A 25,206-nucleotide genomic window follows, 5' to 3' on the forward strand; every position below is an offset into this window, starting at 1 on the left:
TTATATCTCCGCTCTGGTCTCGCTCTCTCCCGCCGCTCACCGACTGAACTCTCGCTCTCTCAGTGCTGTTTTTATCCCCGCTCTGGTCTCGCTCTTTACCGCCGCTCACCGACTGGACTCTCGCTCTCTCTGCGCTGTTTTTATCCCCGCTCTGGTCTCGCTCTTTACCGCCGCTCACCGCTCTCAGGTCCACTACCGCTCTGCAGGAAAAGCAAGGCAAAGCTGCACCTCCTTCCCCCACTTTACCAAACTCCCACACGTACCGAACTCTCAGCACACTGTGTTGTCCTCACACCGTGCAATATGAGCTGAACTTCTATTGTGGGACTCCAACCCACAATCTTCAGAGCACTCAGTGGCAAGAGTGCTACCAAATTGACCACAGTGGAATGTTGCATCCCGAGTGCTTTACAATCAAGGTTGGATGAGTGAGCATCTAGGCAAACCACTGGAAGAGCATAGTGTAACATTCTGCTTCACAGCAGCATCAGCCTAACCCAGCTTCAGCTGATTTCAATCTTGTGTCTGCAGAGACTTAAAATAAATTTTGTTGAGGCTGTTTGCTCTCCATCATTTTAAGATCTATTTGCTGAGTATTGTCATGTTGATACAGAGCCTTGATGTGAAAGCAGCTGTGTGACTCAGGAGTCGTAGCCACATCTTTCCCCTGAGTGCGTCAAAGCCTGGAGATGTGAGACTCTCTCTAGCAGGTGGCCTCTCACCAATTTGACTTCACGCTGGGTGCACAATAATCACCCTGGTGTGGAGCCTTATTCTAAAAATGCCTGAGATGTTTGAGTGCCTGGGAACTTCATTCACTTAATTTTTAATGTTTGTGTTCCACTAGCACAAAAATGACTCAAAATTAATTGACCAGGGAGAGGCACTCTTCGCATTGGTGCAAATTCTGTCCTCACTAAGCAGAGCGAGTCAGCGCCAGCGTTGTAACTCGTCAGTCAGCTGCGTATCACACTGTTCAGATAGTAGCCAGAAGCAGGTACCAGTAATCTAATGCACTGTTGAACCTATTAACTACTTTAACATAGAGCCAGCTAACATATCTGTACTCTGCCCCAGATTTACTTGGCTGTTCCAGAAGAATTGCCAGAAATCTGCCCAGCCCAGACCAGGCAATGCTATGCTGGCTCCTGGACTTGCATCAGAGTACTGCCTTTTTGTTTTATTGAAGAAATGTTTATTGTGATCCCATTTAAATTTCAGATTTTGTAAAGATGTGTTTGACCGAGACTACAAGGCTACAATTGGGGTTGATTTTGAAATCGAGCGCTTTGAAATTGCTGGAATTCCATACAACCTTCAAATGTGAGTCTTGCTGAAAATTAAATTACCAGAACTTTAAAAAGTAGGCAGTTTAGTTGAATAATGCTGTACTTTTTTGACTGTAGAATTACTTTTGCGTGTATTTCATATTCTTTGAAATGCGAGATGACTCTGCTGTACCCGCCCCCCCCCACCGAAGCTGCTAGTGACTTGAGTGAAGAATCCCCAGTCAGATGTAGCGCCAAGCCTGACACAGTGGTCTAGAAATTGGACTGTGTAGCGCCTGTTTTTCAGGCACTACACTGCTTACTAAGGCCCCAAAACGGTGGCCAGGAAGCACACCGGCCGCCATATTGGGTAAGGACAAACAAGCTCAATCCTTTACTCACGCTTGAAGCAGGTGTTAGGCCCTTTGCATTTGCAAATAAGGGGCCGAATGCCTGCTTGAGGTCCCTGCTCCAAGATTTGTTTGCCCTGAGGCAGCCGGCACCATCACGGGCTGCACTGACAGAAACCAGGCCTAGGGAATGCCTGGTAACCAAGAAGGTAAGTAATTTACTTGAATGTCGAGCCGGGAGGAGCACAAGTGCTCCTCCCGGCCCCACTTCTTAAAGGAACCGATCGCCGCTCCAGACCCCTCCGATCGGCGACTCCCATTCGGCCCCGCCTGGCGACCCCCCTCCCCCCCCCCCCCCCCCAACTGATCACTTGGCAACCCCCCCCCCCGCTCCCCCCTTGTGGTCGGCCCAGGCCTGACTTGCAGCCCCACGTTGTCTGGTTCCGCCCCCCACAATCCCCATCCCAACTGCCAGACCCAGTTACCTGAGGGCTGATGTGACACCAGCAGCTGATTATTCTTCGCATTTCCTCCAGCTTCACTGGCCGGCTCTATTACAATGCGGTCCAAGGCCCAATACCTTGGGAGCCTCGGACCTCACCACTCTGGTCTTTGTCCTCCGAACACCCAAAATTAGGCATTCCTGAATTTCTAGGCCAGTGAAGGACAGCCCATCTCCAATGCAGATGAGCAGCTCCTGCAGTAGTATAACTCACTACTGTGATCCTTGCTAAAGTGAGGTTACCAAATTTATACCATTACTGTCATGCTTGAAGGCTGCTTTCTTTAAGCACACCGGGCTGTGGGTTGAAGCTGCCTAAAACCAATTTCACTTAGGGCCATTCTTCAACAAAATTGAATCTTTTAGCACAGTTTAAATCTTTATTAAGTCCACGCCAAGATTGTTGAGATTAAAGTGTGATTTATGGGCCTACACATTTCTCCGGTTCTACTCCAAGCTTTGAAGCTGTTAAAATGATCGAAAATATACTCGTAGTTTGAAAGCTGAAGAAGAATTTCACTGAAATTAAAGCAGAGAATTTAGGTAGTCTAGTGATTGATATCACGGGCATAATTTTAGCACCCGCTATCTGGTGCGTTCCTGGCGTCGGGGCTCCGAAAATCGGAGAATCCTGGAGTGGGTCGGGAGCCCGACTCCAACCCGCCCACTTCCGGGTTCCCCACTGACGCGCCGGCGTGTGCGCGCAGCCCCCACTGGTGGGAATCCCGCAGGCAATTAAAGCCAGCGGGATGCCACTTGAAGCTATTTACTTTGCTTGTTCAGGTCATTAACTGACCTGATTAAGGGATTATGTGAGGAGGGGTGGGATTTTAAAGCAAACTGGGACTGTTTCCCACACTGGGGGAAACACTCCCAGTTCAAATGGACCTGTTGCAGCTGTCAGCCTGTGGCAGCTGCAAAGGTCCATTTGACAGGTGGGGGGGGGGGGGGGGAGACCCTCACTCATTGCAGGAGGCCACTCTGTCCCTTTGGACAAAGTTTGGCCTCCACCACCCTCCTCCTGACAATCAAAGTCACCAACTTGCACACTTACCCCGGGGTCCAGACACATGTACCTACCTTGCGGACCCCCTCAGATGTACATCTTCCGTATGGGGGCCGCCGTAGCTGCAGTCATGACCTCCTCGGAGGGCGAACAGCATCACCAGCCTCGCCATCCACGCCGTCCACCTCTGACACGTGGAGCTCCACAACAGAGTGCTGTGACACATCCACCTGTACAGCAGGAGGGAGGGCAACCGCAGGGAGAGATGCGTCGCAGAGGGCACTACCCTCGCCACAGGGTCCACAGACCGAGGCTCAGCTTCCTGGACCTCTCTGAGCAGCATTGCACATGGAGGCTCAGAGTCACTCGACATGTAGCCGTGGACATCTGCAGCCTCCTTCATGCCAAGCTGCTCCTGGCTGGCCCGAGCACCATCTTCTTACCTGTCGCTGTCAAAGTCACCACTGCCCTCAACAACTTCTCCTCCGCATCCTTCCAGGGTGCAACTGGGGACATCGCCGACGTCTCTCAGCCGTCTGCACAAAAGAGCCCTGCAAATACACCTACACCCACTCTGCAGTGACACAATGGGTGGCATCAGTTGTGGGTCTTCATAGTGATCCTCAGGAAAGGGCATTATTGCACAAACCAGACAAGATTTGTGGAGACATGGCAGTAGTGGTGCCAATATAATATGTAATGAGTTGGTCAGAAATTCAATATAAGTAACAGCCATGACAAACCCTCAAACACCCTTGTGCATCCCCTTCATGCTCACGACATGTTTGCCTTACGCTGCCTACTGCACATATGTGATGCATGCCCTGTGGCTGCAGCACAGGTAGTGGCAGGTTGAGTGAGGCTGACCGTGAAAGAGATGCACGAGAGGGTGAGTATGAGAGAGAGCCATGAGATTGTATGAGGATTGGGTTGAGTGGTAGTGGCGGGATGAGTACTGGCGAGGTGAGTCGGTGCAGGTAAGATGAGGATGAGGTTTGGGTGGGGATGAGGTTTGAGTAGGTATGAGGGGTGATGTGACAGAGTAGTGTTGGCAGTGCAGAAGGAGATGTGAGGTGGGGGCGGTGATGTGGCAGACAGAGTGTAGGGGAAAGAGTAAGTGTACTCACTTTGGCTGACCTACTGAGGTCATTGGAGCGCCTCCTGCATTGTATGCAGGTGGGCGATATGTTGGTGGTGCAGGTGACCTCCTCTGCCACCTCGAGCCAGGCCTTCCTGGTGGCAGAGGCAGGCCGCTTCCTTCCTCCCGCCCGCCGGGGGGAAGATCTCTGTCCTCCCCCTCCTCCTCACCCCATGTATTGATACCTGGAGTGAGGCATCATTAAACTGGGAGCAGCCTTCCCCCTGGGCTGCTCCATGCTGTAATTTTTTCTATTTGTTGCAGCATCTGTCAGTGGAGGACTGCCCCTTTTAAATAGAGCTCCTCCAGCTGACAGATCGTACTGCACATGCGCAGCCCACCCGACGCGCAGATCAGCAGTGGGGAACCCGGAGGACCAGGTAAGTGGATCCAGTTGGGCTACGATCGCGCGGGTGGCTGACTGATTTCACCGGGCGCGATAGCCCCCCCTCGCCGAGAACCCGCAGCCCTGGTAGTATCGGGCCCCACATCTGGTGATTGCTTTGAAATTCAACCGAGACTGAGAGCTCGCTCTTGTCCTCTCTCACTTTTTCTCCCCCTCTCTATCTGTCTGAACCCTCCTTGAAATGTGTTTTGGGTAGTCTCAACCCAGATTCTAGTCAGAATGACCCTACAGCGGAAAACTGCCACTATTTGATGACTAATAGACTCCAAATTGAGAATCTCACTCAGAGAGACCATGAGGATGAAATGGCGTTGAACATATAATAATTCAATCTGGTACCTTGGGTGGGATGCTGCTTTGAGCTGGGGACTGAGGCACACTGGCCCAAAGTGAAGGGAACTTCACTCTGCAGCTCTCTCGTACTGTACCTGCCCTGGGGAAGCTTGATGCTGGCATTGGTTGCCTGAAATGAGAGATAAAGAAAGAGTTCCATGCATCATGATGAAGAAAGCAGCCTTCAAGCATGACGCTAATGGTATAAATTTGGTATCCTCACTTTGGCAAGGATGGTAGTAGTCATGATGAACCTTTATAAAACACTGGTTCAACCACAGCTGGAGTATTGTGTCCAGTTCTGGGCACCGCACTTTAGGAACGATGTGAAGGCCTTAGAGAGGGTGCAGAAAAGATTTATGAGAATGATTCCAGGGATGAGGGACTTTAGTTACGTGGATAGACTGGAGAAGCTGGGGTTATTGTCCTTGGAACAGAGAAAGTTGAGAGGAGATTTGATAGAGGTATTCAAAATCAAGAAGGGTCCAGACAGAGTAGATAGAGAGAAACTGTTCCCATTGGCAGAAGGGTGAAGAATTAGAGGACATGGATTTAAGGTGATTGGTTAGGATCTGGAATTCACTGCCCGAGGTGGTGGTGGTGGTGGTGGTGGAGGCAGATTCAATCATAGCTTTCAAAAGGGAACTGGATAAGTACTTGAAAGGAATAAATTTGCAAGGCTATGGAGATAGGGCGGGGGAGTGGGAATAGCTGGATTGCTCTTGCATAGAGCCAGTACGGACTCGATGGGCCAAATGGGCTCCTTCCATGCTGTAACCTTTCTACGATCCTATGATCAACACTAACATTCTTCACTTTTATAAGCAAAAAATCACCCCCACCCCAAAAAAACCTGGAAATTAGAGATCGATATCCCTTCCTGAACTGGTTTGGAAACTCTGATTGCAGAGGGGAATGGAGAGTCTTTTCAAACATGTTACATCCCGCAATTTCTCATTGTAATAAATCAATGTTCAATCTCTGTGGTGGTGACATTCAGGCTTTTTAACCCTGTAGTGCAGTGGACACCAGAATAAAATGAAACCTTTTCAGAGAAATTGAAATTTAAACATCAATTTGCAGTAGGTCTCTTGAAAGGCTTAATCTGATAGATATTTCTGTTGATTTTAGCTGGGACACAGCAGGGCAGGAGAAGTTCAAGTGCATTGCCTCTGCATATTATAGAGGTGCTGAAGGTAAGCTTGGATTAGCTGTAGGGAAAACAATGTCATCATTGTAGGTCATTGTTTTTAACGTTATTGTTTCAATTTAATGTTTTAAATTTGTGCTTCCAGTCATTATAATAGCCTTTGACCTGGCTGACATACAGACCCTGGAGCACACAAAGTAAGTCTTGGTTTTTCGTCAAGTGTGACTGTATTGAATCCTATTTTCAGTTCTCCTATTCTTTACGTTGATGTACAGTATGTTTACTGCAGTTACTACAAATCCAATTGGTCTGTGTTTGTTTTTATTGGTGACTAGTTACAAGTAATATGTCAGGTCAGGTGTTAAACCCTGTTACTGTAACAGTAGATAGCACTCCCCACAATTTTCTTTATTCGTTCATGGGATGTGGGCGTCGCTGGCAAGGCCAGCATTTATTGCCCATCCCTAATTGCCCTTGAGAAGGTGGTGGTGAGCCACCTTCTTGAACCGCTGCAGTCCGTGTGGTGAAGGTTCTCCCACTGTGCTGTTAGGAAGGGAGTTCCAGGATTTTGACCCAGCGACGATGAAGGAACTGCGATATATTTCCAAGTCGGGATGGTGTGTGACTTGGAGGGGAACGTGCAGGTGGTGTTGTTCTCATGTGCCTGCTGCTCTTGTCCTTCTAGGTGGTAGAGGTCGCGGGTTTGGGAGGTGCTGTCGAAGAAGCCTTGGCGAGTTGCTGCAATGCATTCTGTGGATGGTACACACTGCAGCCACTGTGCGCCGGTGGTGAAGGGAGTGAATGTTTAGGGTGGTGGATGGGGTGCCAATCAAGCGGGCTGTTTTATCTTGGATGGTGTCGAGCTTCTTGAGTGTTGTTGGAGCTGCACTCATCCAAGCAAGTGGAGAGTATTCCATCACACTCCTGACTTGTGCCTTGTAGATGGTGGAAAGGCTTTGGGGAGTCAGGAGGTGAGTCACTCGCCGCAGAATACCCAGCCTCTGACCTGCTCTCGTAGCCACAGTATTTATATGGCTGGTCCAGTTAAGTTTCTGGTCAATGGTAACCCCCAGGATGTTGATGGTGGGGGTTTCGGAAATGGTAATGCTGTTGAATGTCAAGGGGAGGTGGTTAGACTCTCTCTTGTTGGAGATGGTCATTGCCTGGCACTTATCTGGCGCGAATGTTACTTGCCTCTTATGAGCCCAAGCCTGGATGTTGTCCAGGTCTTGCTGCATGCGGGCTCAGACTGCTTCATTATCTGAGGGGTTGCGAATGGAACTGAACACTGGGCAATCATCAGCGAACATCCCCATTTCTGACCTTATGATGGAGGGAAGGTCATTGATGAAGCAGCTGAAGATGGTTGGGCCTAGGACTGCCCTGAGGAACTTCTGCAGCAATGCCCAGGGGCTGAGATGATTGACCTCCAACAACCACTACCATCTTCCTTTGTGCTAGGTATGACTCCAGCCACTGGAGAGTTTTCCCCCTGATTCCCATTGACTTCAATTTTACTAGGGCTCCTTGGTGCCACACTCGGTCAAATGCTGCCTTGATATCAAGGGCAGTCACTCTCACCTCACCTCTGGAATTCAGCTCTTTTGTCCATGTTTGGACCAAGGCTGTAATGAGGTCTGGAGCCGAGTGGTCCTGGCGGAACCCAAACTGGGCATCGGTGAGCAGGTTATTGGTGAGTAAGTGCCGCTTGATAGCACTGTCGACGACACCTTCCATCACTTTGCTGATGATTGAGAGTAGACTGATAGGGCGGTAATTGGCCGGATTGGATTTGTCCTGCTTTTTGTGGACAGGACATACCTGGGCAATTTTCCACATTGTCGGGTAGATGCTAGTGTTGTAGCTGTACTGGAACAGCTTGGCTAGAGGGGCAGCTAGTTCTGGAGCACAAGTCTTCAGCACTACAGCTGGGATGTTGTCGGGGCCCATAGCCTTTGCTGTATCCAGTGCACTCAGCCGTTTCTTGATATCACGTGGAGTGAATCGAATTGGCTGAAGACTGGCTTCTGTGATGGTGGGGATTTCGGGAGGAGGCCGAGATGGATCATCCACTCGGCACTTCTGGCTGAAGATGGTTGCAAACGCTTCAGCCTTGTCTTTTGCACTCATGTGCTGGACTCCACCATCATTGAGGATGGGAATGTTTGCAGAGCCTCCTCCTCCCGTTAGTTGTTTAATTGTCCACCACCATTCACGACTGGATGTGGCAGGACTGCAGAGCTTTGATCTGATCCGTTGGTTATGGAATCGCTTAGCTCTGTCTATAGCATGTTGCTTCTGCTGTTTAGCATGCATGTGGTCCTGAGTTGTAGCTTCACCAGGTTGGCACCTCATTTTTAGGTACGCCTGGTGCTGCTCCTGGCATGCTCTTCTACACTCCTCATTGAACCAGGGTTGATCCCCTGGCTTGTTGGTAATGGTAGAGTGAGGAATATGCCGGGCCATGAGGTTACAGAATGTGCTGGAATACAATTCTGCTGCTGCTGGCCCACAGTGCCTCATGGATGCCCAGTTTTGAGCTGCTAGATCTGTTCTGAATCTATCCCATTTAGCACGGTGGTAGTGCCACACAACACGTTGGATGGTGTCCTCAGTGCGAAGACGGGACTTCGTCTCCACGAGGACTGTGGTCAACACCAAGTGCCGGGGATGGGGGAGGGTTAAATAACCCAACAGCCCCCAGAAGGTGCCACCGAGTTCGGGCGGGTAAGCCCCTGGAGGAGTGTCAGTGGGACCCTCAATGGGGGAAATGCCATCAAAATGGCAGATGAGCTAATCCTTGAATTAGCCAATGGTGTCCATGACCTGCAGCTGTGACGCATCAACAGTACAGAACAAATCTATGAAAGAGCGATCACAGACAGTTCGAAACACAAGTCCCTGCCTTAAAATGGAGGACAGTCATAGGAGCTTCAGTGATAGTCGACCAATGATGATGAGTAACAAGTAACCCAAGTAGCCTGTGTTGACCTGATGCTTGGTCTAGCAAGATAGGTTCCCACCCAGTACATTTTCAGGGGAGGGAGGGGGAGGGAGGAAGGAAGAAAGAAGAGGAAGCCATGGATAAATCACTGTTGAGGCTGAAATTCAACTTAACAGCTGGGTCTTCCACATGGAAATCTAAAGATTATTATGTCAAACTAAGTCGAAAATTACAGTAAAGTCCTTTTACAACACAACCAGCTAACTTGCATAGTGACATTAAACCCATCTTATGTCCAAGCTTTTGAGCACCTCCCCATGGTTTGGCATCATTTCTTTTTTCTTTTTTCCTTGGGATATTTTTCTACTTTAAAGGTGCTGTATGAATACAAATTGTTGATGATGATGATTCCCTATGAGGAAAAGAATCCAGAAGTGTATCTTGATGCCTTGTGAACCCATTTAAATTTCAGCCTGAATGGCTTTCAGTCTCTTACCTTCATACCTTTTTAAAAGAAAAAGTTCTGCCTGACTTCTTACTCCTAACTTCCTTAGTTTCAATTTGTGTCCATGATAGAGTGAGCGCCTTCATTATTCCCCTTCGTAATCTTAAGAATGTCAACTAGATAACCTCAAAGTCTCTTATTTTGCAAGAGAACAAGAGCAAATTCCTTTTCTGATAACTTTAATTCCTAATGCCTACAATTATCTTGGTTGCTCCTTTTGGTATCTTCTCAAGGACAGTAATATTCTTTCTTGTGGCAGGCAGTGGCTAGAGGATGCACTGAAGGAAAATGAACCTGGTTTAAGTTCCATTTTTCTTGTGGGCTCCAAGAAAGACTTATTGGTGAGTAACCATTATTTCCATGGTAGCTTCTATGCGTGACCTGATGACCTGGCATTCTGCCCTTAATAAATTTGTTGAAAATGTGGTTAGGATAACTTGTGTCTACACAGCAGGAATTCATTCTGTGATTGCTGATGTACCGTGTGTTCACTGCATCAGAATGACTGACGACTCGATACAGCAATGAAAATAATATGGCCATAAACAGGAGGATCAGATAATTCCTGATGTTACAGGCTGGATTACTTAGGAACATTAGGACCAGGAGTTAGCCATTCAGCCCCTCGAGCCTGCTCCACCATTCAATTAGATCATGGCTGATCTGTACACCAACTCCATTTACCCGCCTTAGCTCCGTATCCCTTACCTAACAAAAATCTGTTGATTGTAGTCTTGAAAGCTCCAATTGTCCCATCATTCACAGCCTTTTGGGGGAAAGAATTTCAGACTTCTACTACTCTTTGCGTGAAAAAAGTGCTTCCGATTTCCCTCCTGAATGGCCGAGCTCTAATTTTAGGATAATGACCCCTCGTTCTTGATTCCCCACCAGAGGATGTAGTTTTTCAGCATCTACTCTATCAACATTTAATATTTTAAACACCTCGATCAGATCACCCCTCAATCTTCTAAACTCAAGGAAATACAAGCCAAGTTTATGCAACCTGACCTCATAATTTAAAATAACTTTGTGCATGCCTCTGTTTCCACGTTGGTTATTTTAGTTGTATTAAGCTTTAGTGTGGTCACTGTGACCATCTTTTGGACACTTCTATTACCACCACTGTGGTGGAGCAAAGATAATCTGCTATTGCCACTGACAGGAAGTGGGAGGACAGTAATCACCCAGTAATCTGGTATGTGTAATTTGACGCAGTTTGCTGCAGAGTAATTCAAGTTCTCTGCAATGTGTAATTTGATCCAGACATTGTCAGGCAGGCTACAGAGTTCAGACAAGGCACAGTGCTAACACTACTGATTTCAGAGAACGGATAGCACTGACACTCCCGAGTTCAGAGAGGAAGGGGTGAGGCCATGGAGTGATTTCAACATGATGGTGAGAATTTTAAGGAGCCAATGTAGGTCAGCAAACACAGGGGTGATGGGTGAACGAGACTTGCTGCAAGTTAGGATATGGGCAGCAGAGTTTTGAATGAGCTTATGTATGGAGGGTGGAAGATGGGAGGCCGGCAGGAGAGCATTGGAATAGTCAAGTCTGGAGGTAAAAAAGGCATGGATAAGGCTTTCAGTAGCAGATGGGCAGAGGTAGGGCTGAGTCGGGCAATGTTATGGAGGTGGAAGTAGGTGATCTTTGTGATGGAGAAGATATGAGGTCGGAAACTTAGCTCAGGGTCAGTTAGGATGGTGAGGTTGTGAGCAGTCTGTTTCAGCCCGATACAGTGGCCTGGGAAGGGGGTGGGATCAGTAGCAAGGGAGCAGAGTTTGTTGTGAGAACCAAAGACAATGGGCATGATTTTAGCTCTGAGCCGGGAACCCAGTGCATCCGCAGATATTCTCGTGGGGAACCCGGAAGCCAAATGAGGGTGTCAAAATTTGCTAACACAACTCAATTGAAGGTAAGTATTTGTGCTTCTGGGTTTCCCATGCGCCATGTAGCCAGATTGACAGACTGGCTGCCTGTCAGAAGTGAGGGGAGCCGCGAATCGTAGAGGGAGGGAGGGAGAGCGAGATCGTGGGCCGTGGAAGAAATTGGAGGGGTGGGGTGGGGGTGGACATCGGGTGGGCCTTGGAGATCGGGTGGTCCAGCTTTGGGGTGGGGGGTGTTCCAGCATCGTGGGGGGGTATCTCTCATCGGGGCGGGGGGTTTGGACATCGGGTGGGGTGGGGGGGTGGTCGGCCGATCACGGGGGTCCAATCACGCCAGGTGAGCTTGTTGGGCCTGGATGATGAGGCAATCCTGATTCTCCTGGCTCACGAGCAGTGCACTTCATGGATCCAGCTCTTCCTGCTTGCTTTCACCTGACGCAAATTGGAAGCGATGGGAAACCGGAAGAGGTAAGGTTAAAGTTGTTCGACATTTCTAATACACAACAAATTAAGTGCCCCAACTATCATGATGAGGTACATTGTACATTTATATATTGGCCCGCTGGCTTTAAGTGGGGATGGGACTTCCAGGTTTCTAATACGTGCGCGCATCTGAATCACGCTCTAGGGCTTTTGCTTTTGACACTGCAATAGTTTCTTGCCCTAGGTTTTCCTTTGATGAAATCTGAATTGCGACTTTGGAGGTTGACTGTGTATTAAGACTTGAAAGAAAATTATACTCCTTTTTATATTTTCTAATCATGTAAAAACGTCCTTCCTTTTGCAGTCCCAGGTGTTTCTAGATTGAGTAGGAATGCTGAAGAGGTTCAAGTGAGACTTTCTTCTAATTCCCTATAAGAAGCAACATGTTACATCAAGTATTTTAGTCATGTTTATCACATGAAGACAGATGCTTTTTATAGAACATAAAACTGAAAAGAATTTGTGCATGTTTCCCAGTGCTCGGGGAAACTGGAAGAATTGTTTTCATGTTATTAGAACATGGATTGCTTTACCATAAGTGGCTATTGAGCCAGAGACTATAATCATTATTTAGCATAGAATGGTTACATCACGGAAGGAGGCCACTCGGTCCATCGAGTCCGTGCTGGCATTCTGCAATCCAGCTAGTCCCACTCCCCCGCCCTATCCCCATAGCCCTGCAAATTTTTTCCCTTCAAATACTTATCCAATTTCCTTTTGAAAGCCATGATTGAATCTGCTTCCACCACCCCCTCAGGAAGTGCATTCCAGATCATAACCACTCGCTGTGTAAAAAAGTTTTTCCTTATGCAATATAAAAGGCAGTTGGATAAGTTTTAGAAAAGTAAAAATATAAAAGGGTACAGTGAAGCGGCAGGCACATGGAAGTAAAGTAGATTGCTCCAGGTGAAGAGCGAGCACCAACATAGACCAGGTGGGCCAAATGACCACCTTCATTTCTATGATTCTGTGTTTGTTTCTGTTCACTAATACCATATGGTGATTTTATGTATGTTTATCTACCAGTCGCAGGCTGAATGTGAGAGAACAGAAGCTGATGCCATTAAAATCGCTACCGAGTTGCAAGCAGAGTATTGGTCCGTGTCTTCTAAAACAGGTCAGTGTTTGGGAAAGATTTAGCAGATGTACCTGTGCACTGCCTGACCGTACACACACACATGAGGGAAATGTTAGGAGTGAGATTTACAGTCAAATAGCGAAGGCTGATTGCAAACCTGTTTAAACACAGAAGGGGTAACTTTCCAACTGTACAGTTCTGACAGGCGACGTTCCCCCACTGCCAGCATGGACTTGGAAAATTCCCTACCCCCTGAAAGTAGTGTTTACCTTCCAGAGCCACATGAGGGTAAATTCACCAATTCCCTGCTCCAGAGAAAAACACAAGGGCCCTGAAATTCCCTGGGGGTTCTCCAGGTCTCCCACCATATTTTCAGCAGGAGACCAGCAAAACTCCCTGTGAAACAGCTGAAAACAATAGTTCAACCGTTTCTCTGGTGGTTCCACTGGTCTTCCACTTGTAACAGGAAACTGGAGAACCCCTGAGGAATTTCAGGACCATGTGCTTTGTTCCATCCCTGGACGGACTGGTGTCCTGGACCATAGCCATCCTATATTCTGGGACCCCGGGATGGGAGGTGGATCCTGAATAAATTAGATAAAGGCAGTAGCCATCCTATGTTCTGGGACCCCCAGGGGGCAGGGAGGGGGGGATGGGAGGTGGATCCTCAACAAATGAGATGAAGGCAGTAGTGAGAAAGGATCTTAGCTCAGAAAATCAGGATGTCAAATCAATATGGGTGGAGCTGAGAAATAGCAAGGGGCAGAAAACACTGGTTGGAGGAGTTTATAGGCCCCCTATCAGGAGTTAGTATTAGACAGAGTATAAATCAGGAAATTAGAGGAGCTTGTAACAAGGGTAATGCAATAATCGAGGGAGAGTTTAATCTTCCTATAAATTGGGAAAACCAAATTGGCAAAAGTAGTTTGGAGGACGAGTTCATGCAATGCATTCGAGACAGTTTTCTAGAACACTGTTGAGGAACCAACTAGGGAACAGGCTATTTTAGATCTAATGTTGTGTAATGAGACAGGGTTAATTAGTAATCTTATAGTTAAGGGTCCTCTGGGGCTGAGTGATCATATGATAGAATTTCATATTGCCTTTGAGAGTGATGTGGTTAAGTCCGAAACTAGAGTCTTAAATTTAAACAAAGCCAATTACGTAGGTATGAGGGGCGAGTTGGCTAATGTAGATTGGGAAATTAGATTAAAGGATATGACGGTAGATAAGCAATGGTGAATATTTAAAGAAATAATTCATAATTCTCAACAAATATACATTCCCTTGAGGAATAAAAACTACGCGAAAAATGATCCAACTGTGGCTAACTAGAGAAGTTAAGGACAGTATTAGATTAAAAGAAGAGGTTTACAATGTTGCCAAAAAGAGTAGTAAGCCTGAGGATTGGGAGGGTTTTCGAAATCAGCAAAGGATGATCAAGAAATTGATAAAGAGGGAGAAAACTGAATATGAGAGTAAACTAGCAAGAAATATAAAAACAGATTGTATTAGCTTCTACAAGTATGTAGGAAGAGATTAACAAAAGTAAACATGGATCCCTTAGAGGCAGAGACAGGAGAAAGTATAATGGGGAATAAGGAAATAGCAGAGACGTTAAACAAATATTTTGTATCTGTCTTCACAGTGGAAGACACAAAAAACATACCGGAAATAGTGGGGAACCAAGTGTCCAATGAGAGTGAGGAACTTAAAGTAATTAAGATTAGTAAAGAAAAAGTACTGGAGAAATTAATGGGACTAAAAGCCGACAAATCCCCTGGACCTGATGGCCCGCATCCTAGGGTTTTAAAAGAGTTGGCTGCAGAGATAGTGGATACATTGATTTTGATCTTCCAGAATTCCCTAGATTCTAGATCGGTCCCTGCTATTCAAGAAAGGAGGGAGAGAGAAAACAGGGAACTACAGGCCAGTTAGCCTGACATTAGTAGTAGGGAAAATGCTAGAATCTATTATTAAGGATGTAGTAACAGGGCACTTAGAAAATCATAATATGATTAGGCAGAGTCAACACTGTTTTATGAAAGGAAAATCATGTTTGACCAATCTATTAGAGTTTTTTGAGGATGTAACTAGCAGGGTAGATAAGGGGAGGACCAGTGGATATAGTATATTTGGATTTTCAAAAGGCATTTGATAAAGTGCCACATAAGAGGCTGTTACACAAGATTAGGATTCATGGGATTGGGGATAATATATTAAAGTGGATTGAGGATTGGTCAATGGACAAAAAACAGAGAGTAGGAATAAATGGGTCATTTTCGGGTTGGCAGGTTGTAACTAGTCGGGTGCCGCAAGGATCAGTGCTTGGGCCTCAGCTATTTATAATCTATATCAATGACTTAGATGAGGAGACCGAGTGTAATGTATCCAAGTTTGCTGACGATACAAAGCTAGGTGGAAAAGTAAGCTGTGAGGAGGACACAAAGAGTCTGCAAAGGAGTGTAGACGGGTTATGGGAGTGGGCAAGAAGGTGGCAAATGGAGAATAATGTAGGGAAATGTGAAATTATCCACTTTGGTAGGAAGAATAGAAAAGCAGAATATTTTTTAAAAGGTGAGAGAGTAAAAAATGTTGGTATTCAGAGAGATTTGGGTGTCCTTGTACATGAATCACAGAAAGCTAACATGCAGGTACAGCAAGCAATTAGGAAGGCAAATGGTATGTTCGCCTTTATTGCAAGGGGGTTACAGTATAAGAGCAAGAAAGTCTTGCTGCAATTATGTAGGGCTCTAGGGAGACCACACCTGGAGTACTGTGTACAGTTTGGGTCTCCTTACCTCAGGAAGGATAAACTTGTCTTAGAGGGGGTGCAACAAAGGTTCACTAAATTGATTCCTGGAATGAGAGGGTTGTCCTATGAGAAAAGATTGAGTAGAATGGGCCTATATTCTCTGAAGTTTAGAAGATTGAGAGGTGATCTCACTAAGAATTTTAAACGTTTGAAGGCTTGACGGGTAGATGCTGAGAAGTTGTTTCCCCTGGCTGGAGAGTCTAGAACTAGAGGTCATCGTCTCAGGGGTCGGCCATTTAGGACCGAGATGAAGAAAAATTTCTTCACTCAGGATTATGAACCTTGGGCCTTCTTTACCCAAGAGGGATGTGGATGCTCAGTCATTGAGTATATTCAAGACTGAGATCGATGGATATTTGAACACTAAGGGAATGAAGGGACATGGGGATAGGGCGGGATAGTGGAGTTGAGGTAGAAGATCAGCCGTGAACTTATTGAATGGCGGAGCAGGCTTGAGGGGCTTTATGGCCTACTTCTGCTTCTATTTCTTATGTTCTTACAACAAGCCACTCCCCACAGCCCCCCCACCCCGCAATTCCACCCCTCAGTCCTGCACTCCAAGGGTCTTCCTGATCCCTTCCCAAATGTAGTGGTGCAGTCCCACCTGCCCCACATTACAAAATGCCACCCTCTCCTGATTTGTAATCTCATGGATAGCAGCCAGAAGAAAATATTAACTGGCGTTTTGCCTGAATAAATATTTTTCAAGGAAACAAGTTAATTTTTACAGAGAGTAATTTGAACAGACGTAGGGGTGGAAAATGTAATGTGCCCGTTATGAAAGCAGCAAGAGACATTCACAAATTAAATGGCCAGTTCTCAGTAATTGGATAATTTGCTCCCCAGCAGAGCATTCTGTCACTAAACATTTTTCTCCCTGGTGTATTGTAAGCCCTGTGCTTTTCAAGTCATTCAGTGAGCGTGAATGCTGGATTCCTGCCAGTATCGCTCTATCAATCTGCCACTGCTGTGGGTGTGCCTGGCTTCTCCGTTACATTTTATTTTGTCTCATTATTTCAATGATTTGGGACCCTGTTTTGCCGGATTGAAGAAGACAAAGCTCATGTCATTTGGGAAGTATCAGGAAGATGTACACATTATAGTGGGAGGGGATGTAGTTGAACAGGTATAAAAATTTGTATACCTTGATGGGTTAGGGTCAGAGAATGGGAGTTGTGAAGAAGACATCAAAAGAAGGATTGGACTTGCTTCTGCTGCTTTTGGAAGATTAAGCAGGATACGGAAGGCTAAAGATCTTTTGGTTAAAACGAAGATAAGAGTTGATGAACAAAAGACACTAACAGCCGAGATGAGTTGGTTGAGAGGAATACTTGGAGTAGCCAGGATGCAAAGAATCAAGAATAATATAATAAGGCTGTTTTTTTTTAAAAAGCATACGGGATCCTGGGCATTATAAATAGAGGCATAGAGTACAAAAGTAAGGAAGTAATGCTAAATCTTTATAAATCACTGGTTAGATCTCAGCTAGAGTATTGTCCAATTCTGGGCACCACACTTTAGGAAGGTTGTCAAGGCCTTGAAGAGGGTGCAGAGGAGATTTACTAGAATGGTACCAGGGATGAGGGACTTCAGCTATGTAGAGACTGGAGAAGTTTGGATTGTTCTACTTGGAGCAGAGAAGGTTAAGGGGAGATTTAATAGAGGTGTTTCAAATTATGAAGGATTTTGATAGGGTAATTAAGTAGAAACTGTTTGCAATGGCAGGAGGGTCAGTAAACAGAGGACACAGATTTAAGGTAAGGCTGCATATAGTGACACCACAAGTCCTGGCCAGAATGGAGATGATTGACATCTGTTGTAAGTGATTGGGATTGATTTTATGCACATAATTTGTATTATGCAGCTATCCTCCACTCACTGCATTTTGCTGGAGAAATAATCCTAATCAGGAGACTTTGCTGTAATTTCGGTCATGAGCTCTGTTTGCTGCAGTGCGTAAAGAATCTGTTTAAATAGACTGTTTGCTGTAAGTCCCGCCCTGCCTCCAACTCATTGGCTGACACAGTGGTGTCTATACTTACTTCGCTAAGGTATTTGGCAAAAGACTCAGAGGGGAGATGAAGAGACGTTTGCAGGACTATAGGGAAAGAACAGGAGAGTTGGGCATTGGACAGCTCTTTCAAAGAGCCGGCAGAGGCACGATGGGTTAATCGCCGCCTTCTGTGCTGTAAGATTCTATGAACATGGCTTGGACCAGAAACTACACTTATACAGAAGATCCAAGAAAGCCCGCTGTGATGCTTTGGGCAGGTTTCAAGAATAGAAACAGCTAGAATACCTTTCATGGTCCTGCACACAGGTACATGGACCAAGAAGCCGAGTGAGACCAAGGAAGCGCTGGATAGTCGAGTGACTTGTCACAGAAAGGGATACAGATGACTGAAGTGGTCAGGCTAGTTCAGATCTGACAATAATGGATCAAATTCATTCAGCCCCATCGTCGCTGCTGAGCTGACTGGTGGGAATGTAGTAGTAGCAGTATTAGTACATTGTTTAAGGTGGAATTAACCTATGTTTTTGCCGTCAACTGGTGAAAATAATAGTTTAATCTGCATTTGCAGCTTGTGAACTTAAAAGTATATGAGATGCCTGGAATTGTAATGTAATTTTATAAACTACTGTGGCTGACAAAAGCAAGGTAATTAAAGACTTGAGAGAATCGGCACAACCTGAACCAGGCAGGGGAGAGGTCAAGATGAAATTGGCAGAACATCTTATTGGAATGAAAGTTGTGGTACATTCTGCCCACAGGTGAAAATGTGAGGGAATTCTTCTTCAGAGTGGCGGCCCTGGCATTTGAAGCATCTTTGCTGAAAGAGTTGGAAAAAAATGACTTGCCCTCTGCGAGGATCGGTGAGGGGAGCACCATCCGTAAGTGTTCATTGGAGTGAAGAGCGGTTTTGCACAACAAATGTGTTCTGAGGTTTCTGTTTCTAATTTTACACCAATTGAAAGTTCTGATCATTAGCTGGGAAGGCAAATTAGCCCAGGCTAAGAATTCTTCTCTCTCACTGCCTCACTTAAAAATACACTCTTATTTTCCTCTTTTTTTTGGTCACCGTGCACAGCTCCTGGTTCAGAGACTGGGTAGACAGCTTTATCTTCCTGCTGCCAGCCACCAGTGCCCGGGAGTAGTTTGCGATGATTCACCGAAAGCTTTATTTAAAGCAAATCAGGCACACAAAATAAATACGAAATTTCATTTCTTCCCCACCCCTTCTTCTTCCGTCTGGGAAACAGACTACTTCCTGACCTTGGCCATAGCAGGAGGGAGACTTTGACACATGGAGAAATGGCAGGCCTGATGATATGCAAGTCTGTTGTTAAAACAGTGAGCCAGTTTAAAGGACATGTGATGGTGTCTTCAACATGGCAGAACTGTTTCTGAATTGCTAATAGTTGAATCTAGGGAAGGTATTCAATAAATCAGTCCAGTTACTACACAGAGGATAAGTATACCTTTAATACTGCTTTCATTCCAAAATCCATTGTTACTGATTGTATGGCCTTTTTTGATGGTTAACTAAGAGAATTCATAAAATATTTTTCTATTGTCAATGATCACCTGTCTCTAATGGCAGTTCGATGCATTTGTTTGAGTTCTATTACATGTTGGCTTGGCTCTGTTTGAGGTATCTAGATGACTCACCCCCAACCTCCTTGTAGGGTGGAGACTAGCTTTGTTGTAAAGGATGCTTGATATTGGTTTCCATATTTTTTCACGTTAGATTATAAGATAAGAATAGCAGATAATTCACAATAATCAACATACTTGTCTCTGAAAGTCTGTATTCTGAGGGTGGAGTGTAGCTGGAGACAATGTACAGCCATTTTCCAGGAGGCCCATAAGTTCAAATGGGAGGAAGCCGAAGCTTGTTTCAAATGAATGCAAATCTTATCCAATGAACATTGATGCCAGTCAGTTTGACCTGTTTGGTGCAGTCTCTAATGAGCAGTTAAAATGTTCAGTGGAGATGAAGTTGGTGGGGTGGGGGGGGGTGTAGAGATGGCCATTAAATCTGATACCAGCGATAGCGAGGAGGACACATTTACCTGGCCAATGAGCTGATACCATGTAACCTGGGCATTGGGATTCCATGGTGGTCCTCCCGGCCTCCTTTGTAACTTTGGCCGTTTACGCCGTTCCTCTGGGGGTCCTGCCAGCCAGCCTCCCGCCGTAGTTATGACAGGAGACCAGGAGAACCACTGAGGGGCCTGGTAAATAAGTCACTTGTTCCTGCAGGAATTTATGACCAGCGGGTGTGACTTGGACAATGCTATAAATTGTTTTTTTCAAGCTGGAGAAATAAAAGCACATTTAGCTTTTATACAATACACCAGGTCCTTCAGATTGCACCGGGTGAATATCAGCGTGTTTATGTACATTAATATTCACACAGCGTAATTTGAAGGCCCAGATTTTATGCTAACAGTCTGTGAAATGATTTCCTTTTAACTGTAAGGTTGAGCAGATTTTTCAAATTCTTCTTCTGCACAGGCTCAATAATCTAGTGAGGATTTGTTTTGGAGCTATAATTTTAGTTGTGGTTTGGCAGGTAACTGACGTCACCGATTAATCTTTGAGACATTCTCTGAGTTACGGGATTTCAGTAATGATTGTGGTGTAGTGGCAGACACTGCCATGAAGCGGCAGGGCTCGGGATTGTAGCCATCACTGTCAATAAAATACAAATTGCAGACTAGGCTCTTCTTTGACACCAGCCAAAGTTTGGGGGGGGGGGGGGGGGAGGAGCAGGGTAGGGAAAATAATGAAAAAGCAAATCCCCTCTTCTGACTTAAAACAGCCCATAGAGGACAGTTCATAAGCATTGCAGAGGCCTGGGAGCAGTAAATGGTGCACAGTGGGCAGGTGGATCTAAAGTGGGGACAAAATACAATAATGACTCCCAAGTTTACATTAAAGAGGAAATAACATAAAATGTCCATTGCAAATTTATGAACATTTTTTTTCCCTTTTAAAAATACAGGCATGGATAGAACGACAGCCGAGCACTCAGGAAACGGGACAAACTCCACCACTGGCTGTTGTTGAAATTCAGTATCCAGTGCTTTGTAACATTGCATGAATCTCATGGGAGATTAGTCAAAGAGGTTGTGGATTTAAACAATGCATTGACTGCAGTCTGATGTCCAGTTGGGTTCCGATGATTCTGAACACGCAATACCTGTGATTTATATAAGTAGAAAAATCTGGGGATGGCTGGAAATGCCAGAAACCAAGATGAGATTTTGAAACAGAAACAGAGTCCAGGGCTAAAGTGGGCCTTTAAAAAGGTTATTGTTGACGTCTGAGATAAAGGAAGAAATCTAACTATTTAATAAAGATGTATAAAGCAAAACTGTTTGAGACAAATGCCACTGATGATCAGTTATCTATTAATGTGGATTAAGGTTTATTTAGTTACTAATGTCACTCATGTCAAAGGTCACTTCAGTGTAACCTGAAGTCTGTAATAAATCATTTTATTGAAATTGCCCTTTTATGAAACAGTAATGATTTTGCTAAATTGAGATGTTTGTGTAATCTTTGTAAATGTACTGTTTTTAATCATTGACAAGATTATTTTACTGGGCAAGATCCAAAAATGCTCTGAGGATGGGGAGGGATCACGAGCATTTTTTTGGTACGAAAGACAAGTGAACATTGACAACCTGAGGTGAAGGCCTCAGTGGCCTATGGGACAATAAATATCGAACAATCCTAATTCTAAATGCCAGTTCTGGCATGGAGTTTCTGTTGTCTATCAAATGTACTGAGTGTTTTAGGAATTTCATGTTATGTGTACTAAGTGTGCTTTGAGTTTAGAACCAGCAAGAGAATGCAGCATGTTAGTGGCTGATGTCTCTGACTGCAGATCTAGTCACAGGTTTATGCCATTTTCCTTTCAATGGTAAATCCCAATCTTGACCATTGCATCTGGGAGAACTTAAGTGGAACCCAGATACTTCAGTAAAGAAGGGAGGGAGAAACCTGGATGGGCAGGGTAGCTTTGATTTGCTCTTGGGCCTAGTAACTGAATTAAGAATGGCTTTGTTGGAAGCATGGAACTTTTTTTTAACTTAGACAGAAAAAATATGTTGAAATCATATGAGAGTGTAGAACCCTGGCTAGCAATAAACCTGAAGTATGACTGCTGCTTTGATTTAATCACATACTGCAATATTCTACTTGCAACAGTGTTACCCCTCCTGCACACCCACCCTCCACATTAATGTTGTGCTGCTTGATCAGGCAGATGGGACAACAGCCATAAGCTTGTTCAACTCCTTCCCTCCTTGGGCTCTTCCTATAAATGCCCCACTGAGACTGCCAAACTTTCCAAGGGGAAGCCTGAGTAAAAATGTGATTTGAGACTGGATTTGAACTCTGGTCTCCCAGTTCATCACCCAATACTCTCTCACCATGTTGCTACCAATGTCCCCGGACTGATTTGATTGATGCTAAATTCAAAGGTAACAGGTTTTCTTAAAGGGAAACAGATTCTTTCTGCCCACTTTGTTGGATTGTAGACCTATACAGTGTACAGAATAGGGGGAAAGTGCAGGGAAATAGAATTAGAGTAGATATCAGTAAGATGGAGCTAGCACTAACACAAGGGGCCAAATGGCCTTCTGTGCTGAAATTCCTATGATTCCACAATATTAGGAGGTGCCCTACACCCCCAATCCCATACATTCTTTAACTCAGTTCATATTGTATTCCAACACATCTGAAAACTTACTCTTCTACTCAAACCAAATAATAGCTGAAACCACTTTTATGTTCACACTTGAACCAGATCCAGTTTTAGGAGAAGGACGTCCATGGGCCCCCTCCCACTTTCTCCCCCAGGTTAGGGAACTAGTCCACATAGGGGCGCTGGGCCCCACAGGCAACAAACCAGCGCGGGGCTGTCTCCCTGTGTTTACATTGCTTCAAATGACCCAACACCAAATTGTAGACTCACATTTTCATGAGTCTAAATTGCTGCCGGGATGAGGGAGCTGGGCTTGTTTACACTGTGAAATGTGGCCGACATGGGTGACTGCATCTTTCTCCATTGTATCAGCAGTAGCTCAGTCGGGATCACTCTCGCCCCTGAGTCAGAAGGTTGTGGTTTCCCACTCCAGAGACTTGAGCACAAAATCTAGGCTGACACTCCAGTGCAGTACTGAAGGAGTGCTGCACTGTCTTTCAGATGAGACAGGAAACAGAGGCCCTGTCTGCCCTCTCAGGTAGATGTAAAAGATCCCATGGCACTATTTTGAAGAGGAGCAGGAAAGTTTTCTCTGGTGTCCTGGCCAATATTTTCCCTCAATTAACATCATTAAAAACAGATTATCTGGTCACTTATCTCATTGCTGTTTGTGAGACCTTGCTGTGTGAAAATTGGCTGCTGCGTTTCCTACATTACAACAGTGATTACACTTCAAAAAAGTACTTCATTAGCTGTAAAGTGCTTTGGAACGCTCTGAAGTTGTGAAAGGTGCTATATAAATGCAAGTCTTTTTTTCTTGTTGGTAGCACTTATGTAATGTAAAAGCACCTTTAATGTGCCAATCTACTATAATTCGTACACATTGCACTTTTTCAGCAATGCTTTTAAGTAGTGGGGTGTAATCAAGAGATACAAAGGAATCAGTGGGCCGTCCTTGAGATGGAGACAACATGATAAATATGTTTCATTTATCGTTGAGTTGTGAAGATCTCGTTCACAGTGAAATAAAACCTGTTCCATGTTGTGTTCTGTTTATGCCCAAGGTAATAAACCTAAATGTACGGGCTCGATGGGCTGAATGGCCTCCTGTACTGTAGTCATTCTATGATAAATGTATGAAAGTTTAACTTCCTCATAATCTAGCAGTGTCCAAGCTTTTGTCTACATGGATGCACACCACGGAGCCTCATGGGCTACTTGAGAATTTTAAAGCCATGTTCCTATTAATTTGTATATGTCTCAAGTTGCTGATGAAACAGATGTTGATGTTTTGATTCAGGATATACCCACAAAATTCAATCAGGACAAACCAGTGAGTAAGAAATAAGAACACAAATAGCATGGAGTTTCCTGGGCTTCAAAGGCTGGATTGCCAGGACTTGGGAGCTGCAGGTTGGACACTCCGGGTCTAATGGGTTAAAAATAACACCTGGTGTAGCGTTAAGCTATTCAGACTGGATCCCAGTCTGTGCTGAGTTAGCTGATGTCTGCTAAGGCAGCAGTTGGGCATTAACATTGGCCTCAGTATCTTGGGCTATGGAAGGGAAAATAAACCAGGATTACAAATGTTCACATCTACATCAAAGTATCGATCATTCACAGGTATTTGTCTCTGTTGAAAAGTTTATTTTTTATTGGACCAGTTAACTTGTGTCATTGAGCTATCAAAGTGTCATAGTTTCACTTGCATGTGACAGCATCGTGATAAAAATGATACATAGGTTTTCCGCTTATTCTCCTTCCTGAGAAATCAAGAAGGTGCCTTTTTTTTTAACAAAATAATCCATAACAAAATAATCTGAATTGCTGCCATAAGTTTTGTACCACAAAGTATAACAGTCTTGTGCTGTGTTCAGTGACCATTCATCTGCTGGACTTGTCCATTTTCACTTGTGGTTCTCCAAGGCTTATGGTGTAACTGGAACTATATTCATTTTGCCTAGTTATGAATTTATGCTATATCCAGTTTGGTTTATGCAAATTATGTATTTCTCTTAATTTAGCACTAGTTTGCACTGCTATAATAGAAAGGAAATACTGAATTAAATTCAACATGGCTGGAACCCTTTGTAATTGATTTATTTCCATGTTAAGTGTTGGCTTTGATGTCCAAACAATTAGTTTTTTTGAAGTTGGAGATTTTAACACCAACCAGCTGGCGGGAACCAGATTACACTGCCCAGATCCCGCCGATTGCGATATTCACTCAGGCCTATGGACGGGTGGCTAAGCCGCCCACCTAAAGCCAGCGGGTTCAGTTAAATATGCAGATTGGGGTCGCATGACATCATCAGGCCCCGACTCCGGCCTGTGCCAGGTGAAGGCCAGTCAGGACCTACCGGGAAGAAGAAGAGGCCACAAAAGGTAAGCTTTACACTTCCCTTTGTGGGGCCATGAAGAGCAGGAGTGCTTCTCAAGGATCCACAAGGAAGGTTTAGGCCTCCCCTGCTCTAGGATCCTTTCCTACCCCCTTAGTGTGCCTGCAGACGGCCAAGAGCTGTCCGACTTTCTGGAGGCTAGCAGCTGCTTCCCGCCACCTTCTGGACCGGAGGCGCGTTAATGAAGCTCGGGAGTTAAAATAGCCCGTGCCTGTTTTCTACCA

The 25,206-nt window shown here is 45.2% G+C and overlaps 1 protein-coding gene across 3 annotated transcripts in view; it reads left to right on the forward strand.

Annotated features, from left to right (window-relative positions):
- rab36 (RAB36, member RAS oncogene family) overlaps window positions 1–24,667 on the forward strand; it is a 77,956-nt gene extending 53,289 nt beyond the window's left edge. For all 3 annotated transcript variants that reach the window (XM_068005524.1, XM_068005522.1, XM_068005523.1), the window contains exons 5-11: window positions 1,222–1,323; window positions 6,135–6,199; window positions 6,299–6,350; window positions 9,862–9,943; window positions 12,998–13,088; window positions 18,637–18,756; window positions 20,874–24,667. In XM_068005524.1, the coding sequence (XP_067861625.1) occupies window positions 1,222–1,323; window positions 6,135–6,199; window positions 6,299–6,350; window positions 9,862–9,943; window positions 12,998–13,088; window positions 18,637–18,756; window positions 20,874–20,938 (577 nt within the window). In that variant the 3' untranslated portion in view covers window positions 20,939–24,667. The remainder of the gene's footprint in view (window positions 1–1,221; window positions 1,324–6,134; window positions 6,200–6,298; window positions 6,351–9,861; window positions 9,944–12,997; window positions 13,089–18,636; window positions 18,757–20,873) is intronic.
- The last annotated feature ends 539 nt before the right edge of the window (window positions 24,668–25,206 follow it).

The sequence above is a fragment of the Heptranchias perlo genome, chromosome 25, assembly GCF_035084215.1.
Source record: "Heptranchias perlo isolate sHepPer1 chromosome 25, sHepPer1.hap1, whole genome shotgun sequence".
Lineage (NCBI taxonomy): Eukaryota > Metazoa > Chordata > Chondrichthyes > Hexanchiformes > Hexanchidae > Heptranchias > Heptranchias perlo.